General features: G+C 33.8%; 1 protein-coding gene across 6 annotated transcripts; it reads right to left on the minus strand.

Annotated features, from left to right (window-relative positions):
• Positions 1–1141: 1141 nt before the first annotated feature.
• Positions 1142–22155, minus strand: LOC117340065 (rho GTPase-activating protein 19-like). Of its 6 annotated transcripts, none has more exons than XM_033901838.1 (9): positions 22055–22155; positions 6134–6361; positions 5782–5880; positions 5337–5546; positions 4666–4886; positions 4101–4478; positions 3548–3799; positions 2982–3284; positions 1142–2724 (listed from the first exon to the last, which is right to left on the minus strand). In XM_033901838.1, the coding sequence occupies exons 2-9, from the start codon at positions 6351–6353 to the stop codon at positions 2641–2643; spliced, it is 1767 nt and encodes a 588-aa protein (XP_033757729.1). In that variant the 5' UTR covers positions 6354–6361; positions 22055–22155; the 3' UTR covers positions 1142–2640. The 6 variants fall into 6 exon arrangements, with proteins under 6 accessions (XP_033757729.1, XP_033757725.1, XP_033757727.1 ...); XM_033901834.1 differs by lacking the exon at positions 22055–22155 and adding an exon at positions 19194–19317; XM_033901836.1 differs by lacking the exon at positions 22055–22155 and adding an exon at positions 17627–17783.
• Positions 22156–22164: the final 9 nt, after the last annotated feature.

A 22164-nucleotide genomic window follows, 5' to 3' on the forward strand; every position in this document is an offset into this window, starting at 1 on the left:
TGTCATGTCATCCGAGGGCGTATATCAAGGTATAATGTATCTTGTTTTCTGACCCCCAGTACTGCTATAAACTGTACAGTTTCCCACTAAGGAACAGCTGGGGTAGACATGGCAAGTTCACTGGGATAGATATCTGCAAGAGTTATGGCCCTTGACATGAACATTGGTATGAAGTTTCACATCTTGCAAAACAGTAATATTGCTCTTGTTGAGTTATGCTAAAAAAAACCTTCGATATTATGATGAACAAAAAACGTCTTCACGTCTCCCTAATTAGATATTATTATTATTTTTTTTTTTTATGACCCTGTCAAGTAATCATTGGGAAATTTGGACAGGAAATTATTTGAAGGAAGAACAAGCGCAATCGCTCACCGGCGGCAGCAATCACACTATGTATTCATTTTTTATGTATGTATAAGCATGTCATTTTGAAATTGTATGTCACATAATATTGCTCCTAGACCTCTAATGGATGTATGAACCAAATAAGAAGGGTGTGGACTTACAAGCTTTTCAAAACTAACTCCCAAAATCTTTAAAGTTTTGGGGTGGGACCCCGGGGTGACAGCATTAGCTCTCGGTTACTCATAACCGGTGAGCTAAAAATCAGAAGAACCGGTACTAATACAATGTCTCCCTTCCTTGGACAGGAGACATAAAAAATTATTTTGGCAATGTTGCCATGTAAAAGGAGAATTATACAATTGTGAATTCCACAAAAGCAAGACACTCCTGGACTACAAGGTTGGTCAGCATATGAGTTTAGTAATGTTAGTGTTTTTGAAATTCGGAAGTGATATTGAGATGGATGGATTCTCCTCCATCAACAAAATTCATCCAGAAAATTTTTGATTTTATGACACAAGAATAAAAACCAACACACAAGATAAATTATATGATTTTTTAATACACATGTATTAATAAGTACAAAATGCTGTTTCATCAATGAAATGACTTCTTTATTTGAAAGAGATAAGGAAGAAGAAATGATAATAGCAATAGGAAAAGGAAAGAAGAAAAGGAAATACAGAAAAGGCTCTCTGTTGAGTTCTTGACTAGACCATGAGTATTTGGTATGTAGTTTATGTTAATTCCGAGGATTATATCTGTACAGGGTTAAATTTTACTGTGGTAAATATTTTTTATTAAGTATTCTTACTGTCAAGTCATCTGTGTTCATATGGCACCAGTGTGAAAAATAATTGGAGAAATTACCAAATCTCAGAAAACTTGATGTTAAGATGGCCATTTTTTTTTTATTATTATTTACTAGAATCGGTGGGTTTGGGTAAGTCACGAAGTACAATATTCAAAATTACCTTTTTTGTTTTATCTTTATCAAATAAAATCTTAAATTGTTTAAAAGTATAATATGCTTTACATTGAACATAAATAATATGGTTAATTGTGATTATATATTCATGCAATATGATTATATGTATAAGCATTGTGACCCAATATGATTACATGTATAAGCATTGTGACCCTAACTTCAAAATTAAATATTCTTTCCAGATTAAATTAATAATTTAATAGTATGCTTTACAATTTTTACTTTAACATTTGACTAATCATAAATATTATATCATCTTAATATTAAATATCTTTGAATTAAGAAATACCTAAGTAGGTAGAGAAATCAAATTTTAGGATATAAACATAGTAACTAATACGGTATGTTCTTTGTATCATGTGACAATTAGCATTGAATTATTGGAGTTGTCTGCAAAAGTGCAGTCTGGTGTGTAGGTTGTAGTAATATACAATAATTGATAGCCAGACAAACTGACAAAATTCTTCATCAACAGTCAACAACTCTCAAACTGTTAAACAGCACTAAACAACAACATTGTGTTCACTGTATACAATCAATGTTATCAATACCTGAAATTAAACCATATTCAATTCTATCTACAGGTCTTAATTCATGAACACCACATCTGATGAAACAAAATAAAGTTTTCCAACAGTGAGAAAAAAATCAGTATGTGTCTCTGATGAACAAGAAATACATTTTGATGAATCTTGTCTTTTCAGAAACAAAATAATTTACGTCAATCTCCTTCAGTTTTAGAAAATAAAAATCTATGTATCACATGAAGCAATTCACAACAAAAAGGACCAATTTTCACACTAAATATTTCCATTACAATGAAACTTTTACAGTTTAAGCTCTATTTGAAATATATCTCTTTATTTTCCTTAAGTCTCACTGGTGATTTTTCCTATTCATATCTTTTCACACATTGTATTGGAAATATCTGCTGTGGTAATTAGCCAGCAACATATACAAATCTATATATAGCTTTATATCTCTTTCTTTAGGACACATTTATACGCTAGGCGTCGTAATCTATACAGTATGTATCTACTGACTAAAGCAACAAATTCTTCTGTACAACTCAATTTACAAATCATATTCAGACATAATTACATAATATCATTTAACAGCACTTCAACCATAACAGCACTATTGCATTTCTTGTCTCCAGTTGCCTCCCTTGACTGGATTGAGGCATTTGAACCCTATCATAGCACTGATGCGGAATAATGTTATCCCTATAGGCAACAATAGACCAGTCCAAATAAAAAGAAATCTCAGTCCAGAGATGAATTATAGGGAAGAAAGGTTGTTCCTCACAACAGGCTTTCCCGCGATGTCAGATTGGGAGACTGTAACAATAACAAAGGCGCTCGTGATCGTGGAGTCATGACATTTTTCTGAAACAACAAAATATAAGATATTAATATGTAGTCAATATCAAAATGTTCTTCTTTAAATGAAATGACAGGGTTTTACCCACTTATACATATTTATCAATGATTATTTGGTTCATCCCCTATTTCATATTTTTAATGTCATTTACTTACAACAAAATTGAAATAATATTTTGAAATCAATGTTCAGAGATTTTTATTAATTAGCTTCCAATGTTTTTAAAGAATAACAAATAATTTCAATATAATATCATAATTACCTGCATAAGAGGAGGTACGTTTCTGACAGACTGTGATATTGGCGAGTGTGTGATGGGAGAAACCATAGCTATAGGTTTGCCAACACGATCGGGGGTGGTGCAGGGACACAACCGTCTCTCCGGATGTTTTTTCACAATATAATCAATCTCATTTTCTGTAGACGGTAGCATGTCAGGGGTCGGCCTTTTATCGGGGATACTTCCATCACTTCCCTCGCTACTCAACCTCTTTCTTGGTTTGCGACGTGTTTCGGGAGATTTCTGCATATCGACTATATGGACAGCAGGACTTCCATTATTGAACTGAAATTAAAAATAGAAATTTATGATTTTGCATTTTGTAAAAACATTTTTACCCTTGAATGAAATATTGATATCTTCTGCCTTGCAAGGTATTTAAGATTGTAAAGATTGATCTTAGGAGAAAGGGATACAAAAGATAAAACATTTCAGCATATTTTATGGAAAAGAAAAATATTTAACATTTCAATAAATTCATAATAAAATTTTGTTGACAATAAATGACCTCCTGTTCCTGCACTTTTAGGTTAGAAACAAATAATTACCGATTTTCTCGTTTTCGGACCAGGCGTGCCAAATACACTGTCATCCATTGTGTCTATGTTGATGGTAGAGGTCATGGACCATGGAAGTTCGGAGGTCAAGGTCGATGTTTCACTCGAACCCTGTCGCTTATGTTTGTTGAAACTTGGGAAGTGTTTCTTGATCTGTGATCCAAATGTACGACTCCTTGTGTGTTTTGACTTGGTGGCGGACGGTGTGTTGGTTGGGTGTTGAATTTGTGAAGCACGATTAAACTGAAATACAAATAAGTCTTTCATGAAAATCATGACAAATTAAAATCATGCTTATGCGCAATTTCCTCAATGATTTTGTTAGGATGAATCTATATAGCTTGCACAATACCTTCCAAATAATTATAACTTGAACAGCGAAAATAATATATTTAAATTTCAAACTTTTCAATTTCAACAGGATTGAGGAAGAATACAATAGCTTATTTGCTTTTATAACTCATCTTAATTATCATGTGTGCCATATTAAAATAATATTACAATTTATGAACATTATTCAAAAAGTCAATGAGTGCAGTCGTACCTGCTTTAAAAGTTTCTTCTTCTTAGAGGAATCAGGCATGCTCTGTACATGTGCATAAAGCTGCGCTAGCGCCACCTGTGTATCTTGATTGCTGTCTGAGTCACTGGATGACTTCCTGTCGGCGAAGGCAATGACGGTGTTAATTGCCTGAGTGCTGCCGTACTTTTTCTTAGCACTGGGGAGGTTGCTGTGTGTGTTTTCCTGTTCTTCCACTGGGTCAAAGATGAGCTTGTTAGGATCCTCCATCTCCCGCCAGAAGTTGGCAATGTCGGCGGCTAGCTCCCTTGGAACCTTGAATATCTGTGTTCCACTCTCAATCATGAAGGAAGCAGCTTGTGTGATGACAGGGGAGATAATCTGAAGTTCCTCTGGGGACAACTGTTCATAGAAAAACAGGAAAAATTACACTATTGAAATTTACCAAAATAACACAAGAAAGATGTTTGTCTTAATGCATTTCAAAATAAAATTAAAGAACAGCCAAAGGCTCACTGACAATTGTTGAAAAATAAATAAAATTGACATTTTTTAACATTTACACTGACAGGACAGTAACCAGGCCTACCTTTCGTGGACAGAGGAGATGGGGAGCAAACACAGTGCCAAGAGATGATGCGGTCATCATGTTCTCTGACACTTTGGTTACACGATGTAAGAGGTCGATGAGACACTCGAGGAGCAGCACATTGTTACGGGGGAGTAGAAGGAACAGCAGCTGTAGTGTCTTGATCTGTTTACTTCGTGCACGCAACTTCTCTTTCTCTAGCACTGGTGACTTACCCATATCTGGAACAAAAATGGCCAGTTAAATGTGTGTCAAGGACCAGAACAGCAATACAGTGTTTCGATATATTTCATTGGTGAAAGAAAGTATTCATATGCCAAGTCTGCAGCAAAATACAGCATTAAATAATTTCACTAAATTTGCTTCTTAAGCAGATGGCTCTATTTTACTCATTTTTTGCACCAGTATGATCATTGTTTAAAGATTTTTTTGTTGCTGAAATTTTTTAATTGATATTCAATTAAAAGTATTGTTAACTGAAAGTAATCTCATTTATTTTCAATTATGATCAACTGAAAATATTGCTAATAGTAATCTTTATCAGAGCAAATGTGCTTTATTATATAAGCAGGGTAGAATTGTCAGAATTTGTGTACAGTGACCTTGCCATATATAGTATAATTTAATAATCTGTATACTCCCTGCCAAATATAACAGAAGTTTATACTTACTGGTCACTTGGAGATGTGCCTGGTAGTGTTTTTCTGTTAGTAGGGGCTCAGGCAGTTCCCCAAGGAAATTCTTCAGAACGGTGGCACAGTCGTGTGGTGAGAATGTTCCATGATCAAGACCAAGATCAGTTCCATTTATAAGCCACTCCTTCAACAATCTCTGACGTGCAAAATTTCCTGTCTTCCTGAACAGACCTTCTGTTCTGATATCTAAAAATGATAATAAAAAATTAACATTGTTCTTTTTTATTTGCTGAATTAAAAATTTTCAATTCAGAAATATCATTTCAACTTGTTAATTCCATATATCTGTCAATCTAATCATTTAAGATCTTAGATTTTCATATATCAGTACATAATCAGCTACTGGATACATAATGCTCCATCATTATTTTGCAATAGTAAATGACTAAGTAACTTGAATATATCTAGATACTGTACATACTGTCTGGTCTGCCTAGGAAGTCAATGAGCTGGTAAATCTGTGATACGTTGTCCTGGGTTAGTGCAGCACCAAACAAATTTGGTTGGGGTTGATGTTTTTCTAAATTACAAAAGAAAAAATACATATTTAGTAAAGGCCATAAAAATAAAATTGCCTTTTAAAAATGTGCAAGATATCTTCTGCAATTTTCTTCTATTATTGCAATATATTGCAATTGATATTCCGCAAATGATAGCATACTTTTATGATGAATTCTTTCCTGCCCAGATTAACATCTTTTTACCATTTCTCTTTTATCTGAACATGCATTTTATTCTATAAAACATATATATACACAGTGTATCTCCTGTACCTTTTTTCTTTGAGAATGGTGTGGACGGTTTTCGTTTGGAGATCTCGTGTTTATCAGCTGTGTCAAGGAACATTTCTTCAAGTTTTGTGCCATCCAGATCAAGTAGAAATGATAAATGCATCTTGACTAGGGTAGAGAACTTTTCTGGCATACAGTTCCGGAGACGGTTAACATTCTTCTCAGCCTCGGACTGACGACGGCGCACAATTGGAGTAGACATGTCATAGGCTGTGAACATACAAAAACACCAAATATGAAAAGATAAATCAAGGAATTCTCCTTTGGGAAGAAAAAAATAACATGCAAAAAAAAACAACAACATTCGTTCCACCAAACAAGCAACTTAATTATTAACCCAGTCACCTTTCCCAGATTATAGTGAATCCAATGATCAGTTTCTGATAGGAGCACATCCATGTCCCAAAAGATCATTTATCAGCAGTATTGACTATAAGAACACTGGTGTCTATATGAATGTCACCTTCTACTTTTATAAAGGGCGATAAACTGTTCCTCATCACAACTTCCTTTGGAGGCAATATAAACAGTGGGTAAGGATAAAATGTCCACTTATCATCACCTCCTCTCCAACAGTCCCTGTGATAAGATAGACCTTGATCCCAGTCAGGGATGTGATGTAATGATTCCCAGCACTGCTTTACAGCCTGGTGCTAATGAGGGCAGTGATAAAGACACTAGAGGCTGGCCAAACAGATAATGTCCAATCTACCCTGTGTTATATGTACCATAGAGGTGTAATGTACCAACACTTAATTATCAATCTGGAACTAGTGGCAGCATTCAATATACTGTGTCAAAAATCAGTTTAAAAATCATAATTCAAATTAATTATCTCACATACAAATCATAATCTAAATCAATTATTTCACATACATATCAAAATTTAGATTAATTATTTCACATACAAAGGTTCAAAATGAATCATTTTTCAAAGCCTGAATTCATTTCCACTGAAATGTAAATATACTTATGATAAAATCTATATAAACCGATGATGTGATGAGATAAAGTTGTTACAGAAATCTGATATCTACATTTTATATAAAAGCAAGTTAAACCAGACAGTCAAGGTATAATAAAATCCTGCCTATCACACCCAGACCTCAATAAAGACCAGTTTTACAGTCATTTTAACACAGACTCGGCTCAGAACTGACCAGCTGGACAAAAGACATATGGCCATGGGGACTGATCAGGCTCCATATCTCCCTATTGTGGGGGTCTAACATAATTACACAGGTTTGACCAGTAGATGTATGCACAAGATAGAGTAAGGGCTCTTTGATGACCAGCTCTCTCAGTGTAGAAAATTACTGAGTAAACAATGACCACCCATTGCCCAAGGATAAGTGCATGTTCTACAGTGATCAGAATTTTAACCAGAGGCTAATCTACTGGGAACATCAGAAACCATGCAGCCAAACCCTTCTCCAGAACATGTTAATTTCATGGTCATTGCTGGCTAGGGGTTACATCAGTGGCCAGAGTTTGACATTTAATCTCCTGGGAGGTACTCCAGTTTAATTACATGTTCTGGTCTCTAGGGGAACAGATATTTTATTTTATACTAGTAAAGACCAGGTATAAAGTATCTTATATTGTTACAATAGACAGCTGTACTGATCAACTTAAACCATGACACAAGTAAAAGGGTAATTAATCTGTTGAATGATAGAAACTCATTTCTGAGAATTAATTGAAATAAATTTTTCCTAAAATGATTTTCGATCAATCCATATATTCAATAATTACTGAAAAAAATCACTTCATCATGACGATAAAAATATTTATTTTAGAAGAAAACATTTCTTGTAGAATTAAGGAACCAAATTTAATCAAGCATGTGCTGTAATTTCTGATGTCTACATGAACAATTTACCTAATGTCTACAAATATATAGGTAATAAACAATTTACCGTATTAAATAATAATTTGTGTTGAGACATCTCTTAACCTCCCACATACAAATTAAATTCTGAAAGTCAAACCAAGCATATCCATAATGGATGTCTACGCAGGGTAGAGTTTACGGTATCAAATCACATTTTTGTTGAAGCATCTCCTAACCTACCACATAGAAATTAATCCTGTATTTCCCAATGAGTATCCGTCATCATTATTACAGAGACACATACCTGTCATAGGAGAACATCAACAACCGGAATAAAGACAAACTAAATCCATCTCTCCTCGCTGGATAGCTACCAACTACTACTGATCAAAGGAATGCCCCTCAAAACTTTTGTGTCCAAATCAGTCATATAAAATCCATAAGTATTGATTATGAAGCAAGGAAATCTTTTGTGATTGGAAAATGAGTGTAATGGAATCAACACAAGTATAATTGGCACAGCTGATGATGAAAGCCAAAATTTTACATGAATGAGGGCACATGATGGACACCTGTCTTCCCCTACAGAGACAGTGTACATTCTACTGTATCTAATACTATAGAGAATGGAGGGATTGTTCCAAATGTTTAATGGGGAAATCACATAAGTCTGCTTCAGACAGCTGGGAGATTTAAGTCCTTTGATTCAGCAGATGGTAGGTTTATATTTCTGTAGCACAACTACTACAGATCATTAATATTACATCTTTGACTGGATCAATAATTCCCTATACAATCTGTAACATTTTATATCGCTTTGGTGAATGTTCTGTAAAGTTAACAATAATGGTTTTTCATTAATAATTAATTATATTAAGTAGAACAAATTTCAGGGTTTGGATTTTTTTTTTTTGTGGTATTCATTAATTTTAAAATATTCTTCTAAAAAGTCCACTTTTTTAAAGATAAACCTTTTGTTTTGTATTAAATCTTTAATCATGACTTCTTCAAAAGAGCTAACAATCCATTTTATGGTCACACTGCAATTAGTTTTTTTTTTACTTTTTTTTTTTTTTTTTAAATCCCAATCTACTCTCAAAACATGTTTGTTACTTTGAAAAAAACCCCACCACACACACTATTCATTTTTAAGACTTTAGGTAGAATAAACTATTGAACTGTTGATCTATTTTAATTCACAAGGGAAGAAAACCTCCTAAACCATTAAATTCAGATTTTCCAGAATTTCACACCAATTTTTTTTCATGACCCTGGCCTTGGTCCGATTAATTATACCAGGGTGATTCATTGACCATGGATAATGCCTGCCATGGTCAGTAATCATGTTACATGTCCTTGTCAAGCTGATAAATGACCAGAGCCTGACCACCACTGACCACTATAAGCCCAAGGACCAGTCAAACCTGGCTCTTGGCTACATGAACAATCACAATCATTGTTCTGACAAGCAGGGATGATATGTCATATTCAACTTTTTCCAGAAGCTTACATAATTTTTTGTTATCTTGATATATTTGTTGTTAAGTCTTGTAACATTATACAAAATGTCCATGCTATAAAACAGCATCAATCTCTTGTCACAGGACTCAATGACATTAATGGGAAATTAGAAATTTCAGTAATAAAAAATATAATGTATTTGCTCTTATTTGCGCATATCATTCTTTAAACTTGAATGGATTGTTTTACTCATTGTATCTGCTTTCTTTACAAGTATGTTTTAATCTGATTTCATCAGTAATAATGTTCAATGGAACACCTGGTTTAAAGACAATGACCGATAGACAAACCGGTATGAGTGACACTTACGAATATAATTGTAATTACAACACATTATTGTTCTACCAGCCATTTGCCAATTTGTTTTTGTTCCATTGATGCTTATGTTCTTAGAACCAAATTTAATATTGAATTAATAACATAGAATAAATAGTATCACATTAGATTAATTTTAAGGACCTGTATAGGCTTAGCCTGTTGTTCAATCCATTTTTATATCTAAATTCTATCTCTATTATGAAATATTGTATGTAAATTAATTCAAATGCTTGATTGAAAAAAATATTTTGAAATGAAATTAGATTTATATTGTGGCTCCTGATTAACTTCTCTTTATTAAATCTTTGTAATAGTTACCTAATGATCTATACATGTATATCCCTGTAAGCGCCCAATTTGTTCCCAACACCTTAAGCCGAGCAAACAAATTATATTTACTTGATAGGGTTTGCATTTAAGCCATTTGAAGCATGGAAATTTAAAAGATTCTCCGACATGCAAACAATAACCTAATCAAGAATCACATTCATAAAATACCCATACGAAAACCACGCCCCGATATTTTACATCAGGACCTGGACTTAAGAGATCCATAATGTTGCCGTTATAGCATATCAATACCCTAAAACTCCTATCACCCAAACTTTGTTATCATTTCGATTTCTTTTTAAAGTTACCAACATCATCAATGTGACAAAGGATGCTGTAACAGTGCCTCTATCATCTACACAATTTTTCTGTCCTCCATCACAATTCTATTCCCATACATTTGTGCATCTGTAAGGCACTAAAAAGTACAAATACTTAACTTAGCTAGCATTTCTTCATGTAATTATATTAACAAAGTTTACTACTGTTTTTTATATATTTTTAAGAGATAGTAACACAGTTTATAGATTATCATTTAAAAATAGGGTATTAATGGTATATATCAACAATCAACTCACACAGGATGCTTCTTGTTGGCGTTTGTGGAAACACCGGAGTATGGTATCCAGCGCACGGAGACATAACATCCGAGTATGGGGAGAAAATGTTCGAAAATGAGGGCATATGATGCAAATTTGGTTTTGTTCTGCTTTGTGGCAAAACCATCAACACTTTCTTCTTATTAGTTTCCATCATAACATCCAAGTATATCAAATTGTAAATCCAAAATGTTCAGATAATTTCCATTCAGATGAATATATCCAACTGTTGGCAGTACCTCGGACTTTGACTTGTAAAGGAAAACACCACACTGTCTCAACAAAATGTCAACTGTGAGTTTTCAGCTGACTAAACAAGCTCAGGAAGTGTCTGGTTAGTAAACCCACTAAGGAACACCTGTCCAGCTGAAGGTCACCTTACAAATACTGACCGTCCACTCCTGTATCAACTGGAAACTTTTAGCATACTGATGATACTTCCAAAAGCCAACAGGTTTTTATAAAATCTTGATACCCCAACAAAAGCTAGTGGGTAAACAAAACATTACCTAACCAAGAAAAATGACCTGTGGCTAAAGTCTTGACCATTGCTTATTTAGTAGCCAGCTCACCACCCCATACCTGCTCTGCTGTGTTTTTCTATATCCTTAGGCTTGTAGGCACTAAAACAGGCATTATCTTTCCAAGAGACCAGTGAAGCAAAACAAATCTCAAGACAGTCTTACCAGCCAATACAATGCCTGGGGACTGAGGCTAGGACTTCAAAGTCACCCTTCCACTCAGAAGACATAAAATCATCATGATTATTGCTTAATTCCAGTATCTCCTGTTGTGAGGTATAAGGGACTCCACTTTCATCTCCTACCTGTGTTTTGTTGTAGATGACATTGTTTTTTGTCAATAAAAACAGGATTTTCTACATGAAGGACAACTATTAACCCTAGATTATGAGATCAGCTGACCAGATAAAATTGTTGACTTTGAAAATAGAATTTATTAGAGCTAGATCTGAGTTGTTTGTTGTCAGCAAAAATGTCCCCTCAATCTACATATATATCATCTTCCCAATACCACAATAACTGAAAGCTAATCAAACTACTACATAAGGTTCTACCAGGGTGTAATCAGAGAAGTGGGTAAGTAGGATTATATCAAATTCGGAGACAATTTATAATATCAGAAATCAAGATAAGGATACAAGATTCATAAAGTATACAAAAGAAAATGTTTGCTGCAGTGAACCATTATTCAGCATGTGCACTAGACCACCTGTATATGTGGAATGATGATCCTGATGATAAATCAGCGGTGGAATTATATGTCAAAATCCGACTTAATATTTTGTAAAAGGGACATAATTTCCATATCCAACAAACCACTTGTTGTACCTCTATATACCTTACATTACAATTAGGGGGCGAGTTCACAAACTGGAATATATATTGTATATCACTACTCCTGACACTAGAATTAGGGGGTTCACAAACTGGAATCCTCAGCATGGTTGCTTTGGAAAAATCTATATTGTATATCACTATACCTCACATTAAAATTAGGGAGTGGAATTGATATTTCAATAAATGTACATACTACATGTACCGATATTTAAAAAAAAAAAATTGCAGTTTTTTTACTTAAAGGTAAAATGGACATATTACCACTGTACACTTCTAAAGGAGTTTACTGGTGCCTTTCAACTCTTGAGCCAAAATTCTGACATTAGATCTGCTATAAAAGTCAAAGTCTAAAACGGTTAAAAAACCCCAGACTTTTCCCAAAAAATGATTCAATTTCAAAATATTTTATTGTCAACACAATTACAACAAGTATAAATTTACATTGAATATCGTACAGAATTGGTGTTGGCAAAAGGGATTGGACAACAGGCTCAGCCTATATTAGTCCTTTCCTATAAATTTCCAGTTTAGTGAACAAAAAATGATTCATTCCAACTCAAGATAGTAATAGTCAACCCTCATAGCAACACTGAAACTAAATATTAGAACTCTAGTACAATTATAAAGGAGTTCATTGATGCATTTCAACACTTGCACCAAAAACTTAACATTTGGAAACATACGCTGATGCTGGGGTGACAACGTAATTAAGTTCCCCTCTCAAGCAAAAAGTAAAACCAAATGCATTATTTCAGAGTATGGTGACTATTTCCGCAGTATGGTGACGATTTCAGAAGTATGGTGACGATTTCAGCAGTATGGTGACTATTTCAGCAGTATGGTGACTATTTCAGCAGTATGGTGACTATTTCAGCAGTAAAAAAAAATTCAAGCTTTTCCTCCTAAATTCACTGCTGAAGCAAACATTTTCTGTGATTCTGTTTCTTTCCCTGATCTTTAATGGTTGCGAGTCTTATAACAACAAAACAAAAACTGTTCCCCCTTACATGTACCCTGTAAACCGAAGTATGCGAGTCTGACATCAAGAACTTTAATTTCATAGCCCAGAAACAAGATCATTGGACAAAGATTTTTTATTCATATACAAAGATGTTGATCATATGATGATGATTTGTAGTAATGATACTACAAAGGACACCTGTAAAATCTACAAATGTTTACCTGAACGTTTCCAAGCGTTGTTGATAATATTGTTCTTGATGAAGTGAAGAAAAGCCTTGAATAGTAACAACATGACACATCTTTGAAAATAGAACCAAATTTCCTGATTAACAGGTAGTAATTAGTTTTATACACCCAGATTACCATATAGACTAGTTGATGTTAGATTTTTATACACCCAGGTTACCATATAGACTAGTTGATGTTAGATTTAAGTACTTCAAAGACATTGTCCAAAGCACCAAGACAATTCTTTTCAGCTGATTGCTACTTGACATAAAAATTATCAATTCATTCAGAAATTGGACTGAGGCTAACGAACTAAAGTAACGAGAGAAAAAAAAACTTGTTTGTGAACAATTTCTTTACAAACGTGGCCCCCTGCTGAGACTGACCATGAGGACTTATATTGTGAGGTGTGAATACTTCATTTACAGTTTTGTGTGCCAAAATGGGACAAGAAGTTGAGACATTACAATATAGGACACCAGGAGCCCACACCACCTACCGCTTTATACAAACACTTATTATGCCATTGTTATTTATTTGTTTCTATAGTTCGTTATCATTACGTAAGAGTGTGCAAAAATGAGATAATTTGGATTATATCTTTAGAACATTACATGCTTTAAAGCAGAATGCGCTTTTTATATTGAATGCCAAAATGGATTAAAATAAAGACTATAATTTAAATAGCTCATTCTGCTGTAAAACAATCATAAGTAATATAGATAGCAACTCTCTCTCTTCTTTCAAAACCAGACTAGTAAAACACTTCCATCAGTCTCCATAATTAACAAACGACTATCCTCTTCTTTTAAATTGTACATGTTATTTACCGTTTGAAAAGAAAAAAAAAATGTTGCTATAAACTTTCTGAACATGTGCCCAGGAGGGATGTATTGCTCTCTTTTCTAAAGAGTTTAATCCCTTAACGGAAGAAGAAGATTTCAACAAACAAAAAGATCAAACACAAAATTTATAATCAAATCAACATAAAAAATGATGAAATAAACAGTAAGTAACAAAGGTACATTTTTATAAACTGGCCACCTGGTGCCTTAATTTACTTTTTACAATTCTTTGTAAGAGTTGTCATAAAATAAGTGACCTGAACACTTTCGGACCGACAATATCATTGACAGAAATGTGTAAACTTTCAAACCAAACACAATGTTTATCAATGCATTAGACAGTTGTTGTAATGATTTCCTTGAAACAACACCTTTCCCTTCCAACATTGTTTTTATAATTAGATAAATAAACTAAGCTTCTGTTTGTTGTTATTACATTCACTGGTACCAATACAGGTGGTAAGTGTTTACACCTACAATTGTATTTGTTCTACCTTGAAAATGTTGATTCCCCAAGCCTACAAGCTTGAACCTATCAGAAAGCTAAGAATACAGGCAAGTTCAGTAGCAGTTTGTGGGCAATTTCTAATACTCATGTAAATCCTTATAACAACAAAATGTCAGTTTTTTTTTTTATTCTTCCAAACCACCAACAATGTTGCTCTGGACATGACCAAGTGTTGCCAAGTAAAAACATAGTTGGTCAATAAAATCACATTGTACCCCAATCTTTTGTCAAAATTCACTTTTTCTCACTTGTCAAGGACAATGGTCACAAGCTAGAGCCTGCATAGACTACCTGATTGTCAATTAGTGATTCAATATGGAGCAAACTGGACACTGGTCAGGATATAGGTCATTACCATGTCATTAGAACAAGAGGAAGTCTCCAGTTAGCACTACAGCTATAAAAGTGACCACCCAGCTCCTCATGGGGGGAACTGTTATTAATGATGTCTGGGTCCCTAAGGGCCATTTAGTAGACTAGCTCCTAAAATGTGAAGTACTTGGTGCTGATATTGGGGCCATAAAATTTAGAAAAGTCTGGTTATTAATCAGTTGAGTTCCTTTGTCCACAATTTCTATTTTAATTAGTCACGAAATTAACAAAAATACAGCAATATATAGTATATATAGAAATAGGCAGCTCTCAGGGTAGAATTCTCCCCTTGTTAATGACAGATGAAGACTGACAATGCATGTGAAACTGAGCTTTAATTGAAAGCACTCAACAGCTTAATTTTTTTTAAATAGAAGTAGTGTATAGATTAAAAACCCATTTATTCAAACTTGAACTTCAATATTTAGTATTACTTTTATGATTGGTTAAAGGCTAAAAAATGTTAATGTTTAATCATAGAATTGAGCAAGATTGTATAACGATGGTTCATGCAGAAAACGTTCACGAGTTATATATATTATCAAAAATATTAACAGATAAAGTTAATCTGCATGATTAAAATTTAAAAAAAAAATCAAATATTTTCATATGCTGATTTTAGTTTTTTAATGAAATAATGTGATCCCCAAAAGTAGTTTGGAGTAATAATCCCTGTACTTTCACTATCAACATTTAATCCACCAAGTACTTGACACAATCAGAAAAGCTAGGCATCATGGTACAGATATATTCCTTGCAGACAATTCATGTTTCTGATAAGGTATGTTCAGGCTGACATTATAATCTAGGGGATTCAAATGTCATGCTGGGGTCAGACTTTCAAATATCACTGGTCCAAAGGAGGAAGAGATTAGAAATTACTTGATTATCATAGAATCAAATTCTAAGGCCTCTCCATCAATCACAGACCATACAATTAAAGACAGGACAACTTTGGGAATGAGGACATCCTAGTTGGCCTGCCATAGCCATCATTGGGAAAAAGTTGACACTTGTGACAGAAAAAAGCCAGAATCCAGGTAGGGTTTAAGCCTGGAAGCCATGTAACTTATAGATAGCTCAGGTGTTGAGATAAAAACCTAGGGAGTTAAAACAATGACTGTAGTGTTAGCATTGACAGCAGAACATGTACTTTTATAGCTCCCAGGGAGACCTTGATAAGGCTCAGGACTTGGACAATAGGATTGGTGGTCTGGTCCTATTCACTGCAATAAGGCCCAGGTTAAAGTGAGCTGATAAAATCTATGTATCATGAAATGACACCTTGTAACAATGGAGTAACACTTACCCCATCAAAACAAACAGGATTGACCTATGTCCAAAATGAAAATAAAACTTGTTCAAATATGAGTCAAGTGTCTCCTTTCCAGCTCCTGACAATGATTTATGACCATCTATCATTGTCTGAATGGATGAAATTCAACTTTACCCCCAATTCAGGAAATTGAAATGTGAACATTTTGTTTTGCATCATGTGTTCCACAAATTTGTCTATGCACATCATTCCATCTGAATATACTGCAAACATGTCATGGATGACGGCAAGCAATTCTATAACTTTTTTAGGAATGGATTTTAATGCAAAAATTTAAAGTGAAATATTAATGAAACTGGTTTTGGTGCCAGAACAGTAACATAATTATCTTGTTTTATGGATACTTTTGTCAGATGGAACAAAAAATGTAAAAAGAAATTCAGATTACCAATAAAGAGCAGCAATAACTATGTATAAATTAGTCCAACCGTATCTATTAGAACTTGATAGAAAATGTCAACTACGGTATGCCATTTCATCCATCTCCAATAAATATGGTACTGCTTTTCAGACATTTAACACCTAATCAAATTTATGAATTTGTTTATAGTGAATCATAAATGATAATTAACAATCTGACCAGACACCACATGCTGTCAGCTTTAAACAGTACATTTAACAAATTAAAAATAAAAAGAATTAATATTAATTCTTTAAAAAAACAATCTGCTACCCCCTCCCAACTAAAAAATAAACTACCAAAAACAAAATGACACATGTCAAAACATATGATCTTTTGACTAAGTAAAAACTTGTTTCCTAAAAATTAACCTCATAACAAGCATAAAATATGACCTTCTAATCCCCTAGTATTGAGTCCCTAATCCATTTTGTGACCATGTATCCTGACCCCTGGGGCTGAGAAAGTCACTAGTTGGGGCCATTGTCACCAACAATTGACACCTGAACTAATGTGACATTTGTATTCCACTGGGGACAACAATGAGTCCCATTACTATATATATCATAAATATAGACACGTTTATGGATTTGTTGATTCATGCAATATCTATCAGACTAAATACAAATGAACCTGTGTATATCATATAACCAATGCAAAATTGAACAACTATTCCAGTTGTATTTTTTCTACATAAAAAAAAATTGAGACAGGTTTTTGACATTTTTAAATTCTCATATCTAATCATATCTAATTTATTATTGGTAATCACAAAAATTGGTCTTTCCCTCCCCACATTTTTTCCTCCCAAAGAATGTGTTTTGCTGTTTAATATGAAGATATATAGTTTAATATATACTCACATAAGCATATACCTTCAAATGATGTGAAAAAGAAATAATTCCGATTTTCCTTCAATGTGAAATCTTCACCATCCACAGGAAACATCTTGTATTAACTAGAGTACACACAACAACAACCTGAGGCCTGTTTATGAAGATGCCATCAGCTACATCAGTTGCTAAATGAAACCTCACCAGCCCCCCATAACACTACCACTAGGTTTCACAGGACTGTCACAGCTGTCTTCTGATTGGTCCACTGGGACCTAGTGGTTAGTTACCCCTGGTCTGTTTATTACTGACACAGCGGTGTCAATTCCTGCGTGAGCCTCATAGGGGGCCCACTTGTGTTTTGGAACATCCAGGATGTCTATTATCACCTCATCACAATAGATGGGTCAGTTATTTCCAATGTCCTTGGTGTCAACTAACTGGTCAAGATGACCCAGTATAAATCTCACTTAACACCTAGCAAGCCAGTAAACTGAAATTTAGAGTCCACCTCACCTCCCGACATTGTTAATGCTCCTTCCTATAAATGTTTATTGCAGGTGTTTGATCACCCAAGTGGAATCATAATGTCTGTCTTTTAGACATGATAATATATCTTTGGTATACTACCACAACAAAAGTATGTCTGCCAGTTGATGAATTTCAAAATCAAGCAGCATTCTCTTTGTAGAACCTTGCATTTTGATTTTAACTTGGCCTATAAGTTAGATGGTTATTTAGAATAATGTAAATATTGATGAAAAAAAAACAATTTAGACAATACAAGTTTTAAAATCTCAAAACAAATGAAGATAAATATTTTTTTTTGCAGATTGTACAACTTCAGTATCGTATAATAAAGTTTAGCATGGAAGAGAATTTAGCTTTGTCTGATGGGTGATTTCAAAAATAACTTTGGCAAGTTTGGGGTCAAGATATGAATGAATGAATGTTTCTTGCCCTAAATTGGGGACAATCAATGTTTTACAGATCAGTGATGAATTCATTTCTTATTTATTTATCAATTTCGCTTTTCAAACTGGTTAGTCACAGTACTGTCAAATACCAATATGACAGGGTAATGGCAATGTTTCATTAATCGCTGATATACCCTATCTTTTGTATTTGCATAACCAAATCACTCTCCAAATTTGTCCAGACCATTCTGTAAACCTAATTAGGAGTACTCCTTGTCCACTCATACACTATTATTTAAGAGAGGATGTCTTGGGGATCTTCACGTAATTAGGGGCGTATTGAAGACACAATGTGTACCAGTTGATACCATGATATTATTGTGGATGACAGCATGTAATTTTAACTAATTTTTAACACAACAGATTGCAAGTCTTCTGTTTGTCACACGATTAAATGAAATTTTACCTTTAGCAGAGCAGAAAAATTATTACTAATCTTTCGTATCTATGATTAGGAATATTTCAAAAATTAGAAAAATGTTGATTTGAAGAAATATATAAAACATCTAACTGAACATGTTCCTAAAATATTATTATTAAAGTTTTAAATGTATTTACCAGGTACATTAGACCACATTAAATTCAGGTAGATAAAGCAAAGAAAATATCTACAGCAATACCTTTTCTGCAACTGGACTCTCTAAAACTATAATATTTCTTTGCTCTCTTTGCCCAAATCTTCAAATCTGTTGGGCATCTTTGTTCTGGAACTTCTGTATCAATGGCCATTGTTTCATTAAAGTATAAGGTCAAATGATGCTTGGTCAAATCACAAACTGAAAATGACTTCCAATGTCGAAAATTTGTATATATAAGCATCTGTGACAACCTTATTGAACATATATCAGATTTATATAAAATTGTAACTGGCATTGACTTTTTAAGTAAATCTGGTATTGAGGTGAGTTTTTGTTTTTATCCAGAGCACTTTGAGCACATCTGCCACCTTATTTACAGGTAATAATTACCAGACAATAGAAAGGTGAGGAGACACCATTGGTAGACAATAGGACATGCTTGGCTTGGACCATACACTAAAGTTTTGGCCTTTGAGGGAAGGTGCCACCTACTTTAGGGTAATAATTAGCTAACAATGCCTATAGGTGATGGGGTTATATTGGAAAACAAAAGGACAGGGATGGTTTGAACAGCAGTCTGACACTTTTAAGTAGGGTCAATAGTTGAAGGCATGAGGTCCTGGTCATCAATGTTGGGTAAGGGAGTTTTCAACACCAGGATTCACAATTAATTATGAGCTGACACCTTTCCCAATGGAACCATTGGTTATGTGTCAACACCAGAACTAATGTGAAGGAAATTAGCTGTAATGTTCCTCAGTTTTCCACATGATGCTAACAGAAACCATTAACCACAGCCTAATGTCTGTGAATTTCATTTATATCAGAATAAGTGTTTATTTTATCAGAGCGACCAGGGACATCAACTCCATAGCTGAGCCACTTGCTTCTGCTGCAGACATTGGGAAGTAATTTATGATAAGAGTTAATTGCCTGGAGGAATTGAAAATAAACAAAGATATTTTCCTTTTGAAAAAGAAGTGTTTACTGTATAAACTGAATAACTGATGAGACTATAAACAAGTATCTTTACATTTCCAAATCCTATAAAATCATTTACAACTAAAACAAGAATGTCCTCATACCCTTTTCTGATACAGGAGAAGCAATTAGAAATCAAAGAATTTAAAATCAATAAATCTTTCATGGCTGCAATAAATATGTAATTTAACTTCTAATACAAAGTAAAAGTTAACAAAAACATAGAAAATTGCTGAAATCCTTTATACAGTATTTCAGGACAGACAGGAGATACTGTAAAGACAAGACTATTTCACACAAAATAGTTCACATTTTAAAAATATCTGTTTATCGTGTAAAACAGTCTGGTATGATTGTTTTTTTCTTTTTATCAATACCAAGCTTTAAGGACTAGACATTTTTAAAAAGTTCATGTGAACATTTTTCAAAACAAATTAACTAGCCTGCTAAAAGATAAAAGATTAAAAACAATTCGACAAAAACTTATGTATGTCAAATGATAAAGGATGTTTCAAACATACCAATATTTATAGACAGATGTATACTAGCTACCTGTAACTATATAAAGGTCATTATCCAGCTACATCTTGCAATAATCATCATTACAAGTTCAGTCGTACAGGTCCACAAAAATTTTACTTGTAAAACGTAAACTTTATATATTTTACAACCACTGCAAAACAAGTTATTTTAACTTATCACGCTTTATTTTGAACTAGAGCATGTTTGTTAAAAAAACAAATCCAGAATGATTTCAATATCTGAAGTTTGTTGATGAAGATTACCAAAACATTCACGACCACATGATGAGTCAGGTCACACACCTGTCTAGTTTAGGATACATGCATCTTCCTTCAACATAACACTCTTTGAAGTGACCAGTCTTCAATTTACTCATTATCACCGTTATATATAATACTGTTTTAACATGCCAATACCAGCAATACCATTATAGCTTCTGAGAATTGCAACATTTATCTTTAAATTCACAGCCTGGAGTATTCACAATGTACCAGTAAAAATTTGAAGCAAATGTAGATTGGATGATTATACATATAGAACATTGTAATTCTCTTAACACAATCTGTAACATTACTACCAATTTTATTATGTAGAGTACAAAATCTAGTACACGTATATGTCCATCATGATGAGTTTACATCTGGTTTACATCCCCGATGATAGAAACTGACAGCCAGCCCTCAAGTCAGTCCAGCAGTGTTTTCATCAAAGCTAGATCTAATCATTTGGATATGCTACAACCTCTGTACCATTTACTGAAGTCCTTTCATTCAGTATTTGAAAATTTCACATAAATACACCATAAACAGTTTGAATGAAGGCTATTAACAGGTTTAAAATCACATTCATTGAGTGACAAATGGTAGATTTTAGTAGACATCACATAGTGCCTGAAGGGATTTAAATTCAAATGGAAGCCATTGCAAGGCTACTAAAATACACTTCATAGCGCATAACCGATTATCACCAAAGTTTAAACATAATTTTTGAATTTCTTTACGGTTTGAATGATATAAATACTGGGCATTACAGATCTAATTAAGTGGTGCGATACTGTATAAACGGTTCAGAACTGTATAATATATTTATTTCATCACATTTAAGTTAAGACTGATTATCTAAAAGTCTCAAAATAAGTGTGCGGATAACTACAAGTACTAATCAGGCATCAGTTTCAATTTAGTTTCAATGAGAATTCATAATTAACGCACACAGAAAACCCCCCGAAGCGTATCTAATAACCAATGAAAAACACCTGCTATGGCCGACAGCCGTTCCAGCTTGACAGTAGACTACTGTGTCAGCGACTGGCTCGAATTCCTTTGCATAAGGAAACGGATCGGTTGAAAACAGTACTACAACAGACACAAATAAAAATAGATTTATGTTAAAACCATTACCTTTTAGTTTGTCGTCTCCTAAACATTTGCCATCTTTGTTTTTTCCTCCTACAATCTTTTTACAACTTAAAATGGCCGCCTTCTTTCATTTGATCAGTTACGGTGTGTAT

Source organism: Pecten maximus, chromosome 12, assembly GCF_902652985.1.
Source record: "Pecten maximus chromosome 12, xPecMax1.1, whole genome shotgun sequence".
NCBI lineage: Eukaryota > Metazoa > Mollusca > Bivalvia > Pectinida > Pectinidae > Pecten > Pecten maximus.